At 63.7% G+C, this 7736-nt stretch overlaps 2 protein-coding genes across 2 annotated transcripts; one reads left to right on the top strand and one right to left on the bottom strand.

Moving 5' to 3' along the window:
• Window positions 1–1452: 1452 nt before the first annotated feature.
• Window positions 1453–3770, bottom strand: NCBP2AS2 (NCBP2 antisense 2 (head to head)). Its single transcript, XM_056808143.1, has one exon. It carries the CDS (start codon window positions 3768–3770, stop codon window positions 3498–3500), a length of 273 nt encoding a protein of 90 aa, XP_056664121.1. The 3' UTR covers window positions 1453–3497.
• A 52-nt stretch (window positions 3771–3822) lies between these two features.
• Window positions 3823–7300, top strand: NCBP2 (nuclear cap binding protein subunit 2). The gene is made up of 4 exons (XM_001373408.4): window positions 3823–4050; window positions 5559–5740; window positions 6296–6434; window positions 6850–7300. Exons 1-4 carry the CDS (start codon window positions 3973–3975, stop codon window positions 6922–6924), a joined length of 474 nt encoding a protein of 157 aa, XP_001373445.1. The 5' UTR covers window positions 3823–3972; the 3' UTR covers window positions 6925–7300.
• The last annotated feature ends 436 nt before the right edge of the window (window positions 7301–7736 follow it).

Here is a 7736-nt window from a genome sequence, read left to right on the forward strand (position 1 = left end):
GCTCCACCCCCCCTTCCAGGCAAAAATGGGGTTCTCTCCTGCCTTGAATTATCCTCCTGATTTGTTTCCTGGCACAAGTCTCCTTATTGTCACCCCCTTCCCGTTTGGTGCTTCCCAGTATACCCGTTTTCCCTCCCCGTCCTCACTCCCTCGGTAAGACTGGAAGCTCTTTGAGGGCCGTTCCTTCCATGTACCCGCACATGGTTTGCATTCATTAAAGGGAATTAAACTGCACCGGATTCTAATGAAGTTGCGTCACTGAGGCCGTAGAAGTCTTCTGGGATTTCTCTCTAATCCAATCGAGCAGCCGGAAAACCAGATCAAAACCCCCAGGTTCAGCTCCGCCCGGCTGGGCTGGAAGCTTTCACTGAAGCCAGCGAGTCAAGGTGGCCAGAGCCAGCAGGCAGTGAATGAGCCCTTGTGTTTGGCTCGGGAGGAACACGGCACCCTTGGGTGCCGCCGCCAAGCTGGGGCCACTCTTTCCTGGAGAGGACCTAGAGATGACCCAGTGGGCTGGGAGGAGGCAATTGCTCTCGCCCATCTGATCTCCCCCATCCCACCCTCTGCCCTGGGACCTCTCCCACATTTCTTCAGGCTTTCTCAAACTTCTGACTCAAGCAGATCCCTTGGGTAGCCTTGCTAAGGCAAAGATCGTCACCATCCAAAGCACAGAGCTGGAAGGGGCTTAGCGTTCCCCTTCCTCGTCGATCTTCCAGATGAGGAAACTGAGGCCTAAAGAATGCCATTCTTACCCAAGGCCATTAGATCAGCGATGAGCCTGAATTAGTCTGGCGGCCCAGAATCCCCCAACGTGCCAAGAGTGGAGGCACGTGGGCTGGCGACCAGCGGTATCGCCCCTGAGCTGAGCTGCGTGGAGTGGCCAGATGGGTGATCCCATTGGAGAGGGCAGGAGTCAGTCCCCCCTCCCCCCCATTCAGAGCCAGGCCGGACAGCGCGTTGGGCAGGCGCTGCCCCCCCCCCCCCCCCCCCGAAGCCTGTGACTTCAGTCAGAGGCCCGAGCTTCCTCCTGGGCCCCCCCCCCCCCGTCCTGCCTCCAGCAGCATCATGGGAAAGTCCCAGCCCAGGCCTACTGCCGCAGAGGGAAGAGCTGCCTCCCGGCGCCCGAGGTGAAGCCCTGGTGGCCGGCCACTCCTCCTGCGGCGTCCCTGCTCCCCTCCCAAACTGCAGCACTAGCTCTGGTGGTGAGCCGAGAGGAGTCCACAGGCAGGCGCAGGCCTCCCCCCGGCGCGGCAGCAAGGAGGGGGGTCAGTGCGGGGGGCAGCGGGGCCGTGCAGGGAACGCTGGGCTTGGGAGTCAGCAAGGAAGCCTCGAGTTCAGGTCCCGGCTGGGCCTGAGCTTCCCGCTTGTGAAGGGAGACGGGAGAAGCCGCCTCCCAGAGTTGTGCTGAGGGTCATCCGATTGGCCGCCCCACAAGTTCTGGACAGCTATTGATTCACTCTATTAACATTTATTGGGGGTTCAGGGGAAGCAGACGCCGAGGCGTCCCGAGAATGGGTGCACGGGCGGATCGGGTGCACACGTGTACTTTCCCGTGTGTGGGATCTAATGCGTGGGGACGGCCAGTTCCCTGCTCAAACGGTGAAAGGCAAAGTCCACTGTTTGGCCTTGAAGGCCTTCCCCATCCCCCTTCCTCAACACCCTGCATTTGAGCCACCCTCCCGCCTCCAAGCCTTTGCCCATGCTTGCCGGTTCCCGTGTCTGCCTCCTGGGATCCCGAGCTCCCTTCTTGTGCCACAGTCCGGATTCTCCTCCGCCCCCTCCACTCTGCGGGGAGGGACAGACACCCACCGTGGTGGCGAGGAGAGGCCGGGTGGCGGAGGCTGGGCAGGAGGCCAGCGCCCAAAGGGCACACAGGGCTGTTGTGGCAGCGGTTCAGCCTGGGCTTGTGGACATCAAAGCAGACGTTAGAAGATGGTGCCCGCACGGGCCCCGGAAATGCCACGGAGGGGGAACAAGGTGGCCCTGCTCTTGCCGAGGCCCACCAGCCAGTCCGGCCGAGCTAGAACAGGGAAAGCACGGTGGAGACCGTCTCCAAGGCCCGTTGGGAGATCCTGTAGCAAGGCTGTGAAGCGCTTCCAATGCCAACGGCCTCGGGTTTTCCACCCTAAAGGCCAGGGAAGCCCCAGAAGACTCGGGAGCGACCTGAGGTCTGGGTAGCTGCCGAGGACGGACGAGAGGGGACAAGCACGTGGCTCAGTGGATGGAGAGTCAAGCGGAGACCCGGGGGTCCCGGGTTCAAATCTGGCCTAGATGCGTCCCAGCGGTGCTCAGAGAGACTCCTTTTCTTCTTTTTTAAAGACGAGGAAACTGAGGCCCAGAGCTAGACGGACGCCCAAACTTGTGCTTTCTACAATCAGTCTGTTGGCTGCCAGGAGGCGTGACAGAGGCTTCGGAGCTCTGGGAGTCTGGAGGTCTTACCAGGCCTTTTCCCGGCAGGCCCCTTAGTACCCCCCCCCCCCCACACATAGTAGGGCAGCAGGAGGCTGCTGCCCAACACAGGGCCCGCCTCCCCAGAGAACCAGGTGGATGCTAAAGGCGGTTCAGCCTGGTTAGCCATTGGAAGCCCAGGCAAGGGAGAGGGAGGGATCCGCCGGTTCCTGGGTGCCTCTGGGGCTGTTCATGTGATGCTCTAGCAGCGCCCTGAGGAGAGCTTCCCAGCAGCCCGCAGCCTGGGCTGAGAAAGCAGGCCAAGGAAGGGCTTTGGGTCAATCAGAGCATGATCCCAGCCAGTCCCCTACCCCCGCCCTGGGAGCCAAGGGCGCCTCCAACCTTCCCAGAAGGCCCTGGAGAGGGCCAGGTTCAGCGGCCTTTCAGGCCGCTCTGAGCTCCTTCTTCCAGCCCCTGGTTCCTCCACCCTGAGCCCAGGGGCTCCTTTATTGGAAGCTGGGCGGCTGCGGAAGGATCCTCTGGCCGGCACAGGCACAGGGTGCGAGGACGGCTTCCGGCTCTTACAGATAAGGAGGTAGAGCCTCGCCCGGGTCTCCCCCTGGCTAGGAACCCTGGGCGCAAGACTGAGAGCTCTGCTGCCTCCTTTATTGGCTCACAATGCAGAAGTCCTGTTGGCAGGGCGAGGACCCGGGGCCAGACTCGGGGAACTCCCGCGATGCCCGCTAGGGACCATCCAGCTGGCAGGCGGAGAAAAGAGGCTCTTGTTCCAAGGGGAGCGCCGCCACGGCTGCAGGTTCCCAGAAAGACTCCCGTTCCGGAAGGTCCTCCAGGTCTTCGGGCCCCCGAGGGCACTTTGTCCAGCTGAAGAAACAGTCTTCTCAAGGGCGACAGGGGAGGACGCCAGCCTGGCGTCCGTCCCAGTCCCTCCCTTCAGACCAGGCGGCGGGGCTGAAGGTCACAGGCGTCCCAGAGAAGCCCGGACGCAAGACCCGAGGGGAAGGAGAAGCCCTCCTGGCTCAGTCAGGGGGCAAAGAACCCCCTCCTCGGCGGAAGATGAACCCGGAGGGGGGCGCCCCTTCCCGCAGGCCTCAGTCTCCCAGTCCCCGGCCTGGGCCGTCCTTGCCCCCGGAAGGCCGGTCCTGGAGGCCGCGGCGGAGCTCCCGGAAGAAGGTGGCCCCGAAGCGCGCGGCGCGTCTCACGGGCCCCCGCAGGTCCCGCGTCGCGTCTCGGATCCCGAGCTGTGCCCGCAGCACGGCAAAAGCCGTGAGCTGCGCCGCCCGGCGGATGGGCCTCGACTCGGCCAGGCGCTCCACGAGCTGCTGCGAGTTGATGAGAGCCAGGAGGAACCGCCGCAGCACCATGGTCCTGGTCCTAGCCCCGCGGCGCGAGAGCTAGAGCGTGAGTGCGCGTGCGCAGGCCGTGATGATGCCGGCTAGGTGGCGCGCCCAGGTGACGTAGGGGGCCGCGCGCCCCTGGATTGGCTCCCGGTCGTCTCCGGAAGACCCGCCCCCGCTCACCTCCCGGAGATCCCGGCAGCCACAGGCCCGCGCCCCCACCCCCGCCATGTCTGGAGGGCTTCTGTGCGCTCTGGACAGCGACTCCTATGTACAACTCGGCCAGTACCGCGACCAGCACTTCCGGGTAGGCCGAGGCTGGGGGAGGGCCGGAACGCCAAGGGAAACTGAGGCACCAGCATCTCTAGGCCGCAGGAGGGATAGGAGTTCAGGGCCTCGGTCCTCCTCCTAGGGGATGTGGGGGAGGGAGAGTTTGCCTGGGGTTGGGCACAGCTTCTGCAAAGTCTGGGAGTTGGGAGCTGGCAGATGGCGCTGGCCCCTTGCTCGAGCCACATTGTGTTTAAAGAGATGAAAAAGGCTGTTAGGAGGTCCCTCCACCCCCAGCCATTGGACTCCGAGGTCAGCTAAGAGTCGAGGGTCTTGGGGTTTAGCCCTGACTGCCTCCAACTAGTGGTAAGATGGTCAAAGAACGACCACTTTCTCCACCTCCTGGACACTTTCTCTTCTGGTTCTCCTTCTGTCCCTTCAGATTATGCTATGTAATTCTGGGAGTCCCTCAGGGCCCTCTTCTGGTCTGCCTCTGCTACTTTTCTCGGTGGCCTCATCATCTGCTGTAGATTTCATTACCGTCTTTATGGGGAAGATTCTCAATTCTCCCTATCCTGCCCCAGTTTTTGTGGTCAACCTCTCGTCTCACACCTCCAGCTGCCTTTCAGACATCACCGGGGGGATATCCAGTGGCCAGTTTACACCTACAGTCCAGAATCGAACTCATGATCTTTCCCCCTAAACCTTTCCTTCCTTTCTCCCATATAACTGTAAGGGGCAGCACTGATCTCTCTGTCCCCAGGCCCAAAACTCTGCTCAAACCCTCACTCTCTTCCATCTCCCAAATCCAAACTGTTTCCAAGGCTTGTCAGTTCCACCCCTGCAGCACCTCCTGTCCATTTCAGTTCTATAGCATCTTCTGTCAATTCCACCTCTGCAAGATTTCACTTCTTCAACATCCAGAATCAGTTTCAGCTCTAACATCTGTTGATTTCACCTCTGCAACAATCTCATGCCAATTCCACCCTTGCAATACCTCTCATCCATTGGAGACAGCTTTGGGTCCTCCTCTTCTCCTCGGAGCCCTTGCCCATTCCCTCATCACCTCAGTCCTAGATGATGATGCAGTAGCTACGGGTGGGTCTGACCTCTAACCCTCCAGTCCATCCTCCATTCAGCCACCAGAGCGATTCCTAAATGGTCCCCTCCCCCCAAGCTCTAGTGGCTCCCCAGTGCCTCAGGAGCAAACACAAAAGGCTCTGTTTGCATTCAAGGCCTTGATCATGCAGCTCCTCCCCTTTCCATTTTCTGTTCTCTTCAGTCTAGTGACCCCAGCCTGGAACAAACCTCCATCTCAGGCCTCTGGGCCTTCTCTCTGGCTGATCCCGCTTTTCCTCCTGGCTCCCTTCCAGGCTCCTCTTCAATCCCCTCTTAGGTGAGAAGCCTTCCTCAGCTCTTTCCTCCTGGCACTGGGGCTGGGCTGTGTGCAGCCTCCTTTGCTCTCCCGGGGCCCAGCTCGGACACTGGCTCCTGTGGGTGCCGTGGCTGTGGCTGGAGAAGAGGGGCCCCATTTCTGTGGCTTCGCAGGGTGACAAGAAGGACCAGGAGAAGCTGCTGCAGAAGAGCTGCACCCTGTACGTGGGGAACCTGTCCTTCTACACCACCGAGGAGCAGATCTACGAGCTCTTTGGCAAGAGCGGGGACATCAAGAAGATCGTCATGGGGCTGGACAAGGTGAAGAAGACGGCCTGTGGCTTCTGCTTCGTCGAGTATCCTTTGGGAAGGGCCCTGATGGGGGCAGCCCTCGTGGAAGCCCAGTGTGGGGGCCCCAGAGCGTGGCCACCCAGGGCCAAGGCTCAGGCTCTCCTCGGGACACCCTGGTGGTGCGAGACGGGGGCTGCTGGGCTCGGAGCCAGAAGGGTCTGGGGAAGGGGGAAAGGGGCCTTGAGAGGCAGGCTCGGCCCATGGGCAGCAGGGAGGGAGGGGGGACATGACCGGATGGCTGCCAGAGGAAGATTCCGGCCCAGGCCTGCCCGGCAATGAATGCTGGGGTGGGTTCTCGAGGCCCGGGCAGGACTGACCCAGAGAAGGCTTTCTCTGGGGCTGGGGGGTTCCGCCTTCCTTCTAGAATACTGGACGTTCCTCGTCCCTGGGGGGCCATCTGTGGGGACCTCTTGAAGCCTCTGCGGGGGCCTGGTGCGAGCAGAGGGGAGGATCTGGCCGCCGGCCCTTCCTGGGGCCCCGTGGGCGTCTGGCTTCCGCCTGGCTTCCCTCCTACCTCCCGGGTGTCTTTCTGGCCTCGCGGTCCTTAACGCTTGTCACAGGTACTACTGCCGAGCGGACGCCGAAAACGCCATGCGCTACATCAACGGCACGCGCCTGGACGACCGCATCATCCGCACGGACTGGGACGCCGGCTTCAAGGAGGGCCGGCAGTACGGCCGGGGAAGGTCGGGGGGCCAGGTGAGACCCCCCAGCCTCGGCTTCCATCGGGGCTTCAGAGGATGAGGGGCAGCGGGGTGGCCCTGGGCAGGGCACGTAACCCCCGGCCTCGCCCGCTCCCTGTCCTGGAGCCGATACTTTGTGGCGATTCTGAGCCAGAGGAGGCTTCTGAAATGAACACCAAGCAGGAGATACAGTTTCCTTCGGTATCTGGGGGGCCGCCGGGAGGTCTTCGAGGAGGCCTTTGGGGGCGCTGGGCGGGGGCGGGGAAGACCTCCAAACAAAAGGGCCACTTTTCAGACACCAGAGACGAGCACGTGCGCCAGGGTCCCGCCGCAGCCCCTTCAGCAGGGTTGGGACCGGCCGGCGGGGGATGGGCCCGTCCTCGGCCCCGCCGGCCCCTCACCACCGCTCTCCCCCTTCTTTCCCCCCCGAGGTGCGAGACGAGTACCGCAAGGACTACGACGCCGGCAGAGGCGGCTACGGGAAGATGTGCAAAGTCGGCGAGTGACGCCGCCTGCCCGGCTCTCCTCGGCTTCTCCGTGACCGGCCCGTCCCGCGCCCCTCTGTGCATGGCTCCAGGGCTCCGGGCGCCCCTCCCGGAGGGCGGCCGTCCCGGCTCCGGCCGTGGCGCTCCACCAGAGTCCGCCTTCCGGGGGCCTTCTCAGTCCTGGAGACGGAGGCGGCCTCGGCCCTCCCACGCTCGGGCCGAGGCTCTGGAAGGGGCCCGCGAGGCGCCTGCTCGCCTCTCCCGGAGGCCGGAGCCTGGGCTTGGGTGGGCGGGCAGGAGAGCATCAGCGGGAGGGCGGCGCTGCGGGGCGCCCCGGGGGACTCTCTGTTCCTGACCGGCGCTCGGGGCTCCCCGCCAATAAATCATGCTAACCGTCCGGCTGCGGCCGCTCCCTCCCGTCTACATCTCGGCGGAGGGGCCGGGGAGGGGCCGAGGAGGGGCCGAGGCGGCTGAGCAGCCTGCCGGGAAGACGGAGCCGGGCCGGGCGCCAACGGCTCTTCCGGCGCGTCCTCGGGAACTGGGGCCGGGAGGGGGCTCTGCAGGCAGCCCGGCGGACCCCGGGAGAGGCGGCAGGAAAGCTGGGCGGGATTCTGGGCTGGAGGAGGTCAGGAGCCGGCGGGGCCCGGCGCTAGGACGGAGGCTGGCAGGAAAGGCAGGCAAGCCGGGCCGGCCGAGAAGCGACAGGCGCAGCCTTTGGGGGGGCCTCCACGGCACCCCCCGCTGCCTCGTCCCCCCTCCCTGTCCCTTCCACCAGGGCCGCCTCTGGGGACTTCCTAAGCAGCAGATGCTGGCTGAAGCGCGCAGAGCCCCGG

The sequence above is a fragment of the Monodelphis domestica genome, chromosome 8, assembly GCF_027887165.1.
Source record: "Monodelphis domestica isolate mMonDom1 chromosome 8, mMonDom1.pri, whole genome shotgun sequence".
NCBI classification, from domain to species: Eukaryota; Metazoa; Chordata; class Mammalia; order Didelphimorphia; family Didelphidae; genus Monodelphis; species Monodelphis domestica.

Excerpts from the sequence above, each read along its gene's own strand:
- NCBP2AS2 (XM_056808143.1), bottom strand. The coding sequence starts at position 3,770 with ATGGTGCTGCGGCGGTTCCTCCTGGCTCTCATCAACTCGCAGCAGCTC.
- NCBP2 (XM_001373408.4), top strand. The coding sequence starts at position 3,973 with ATGTCTGGAGGGCTTCTGTGCGCTCTGGACAGCGACTCCTATGTACAA. Across the intron at positions 5,741-6,295 it reads TGTGGCTTCTGCTTCGTCGA|GTACTACTGCCGAGCGGACG; the intron begins GTATCCTTTGGG and ends CGCTTGTCACAG. Across the intron at positions 6,435-6,849 it reads GGGGAAGGTCGGGGGGCCAG|GTGCGAGACGAGTACCGCAA; the intron begins GTGAGACCCCCC and ends TTCCCCCCCGAG.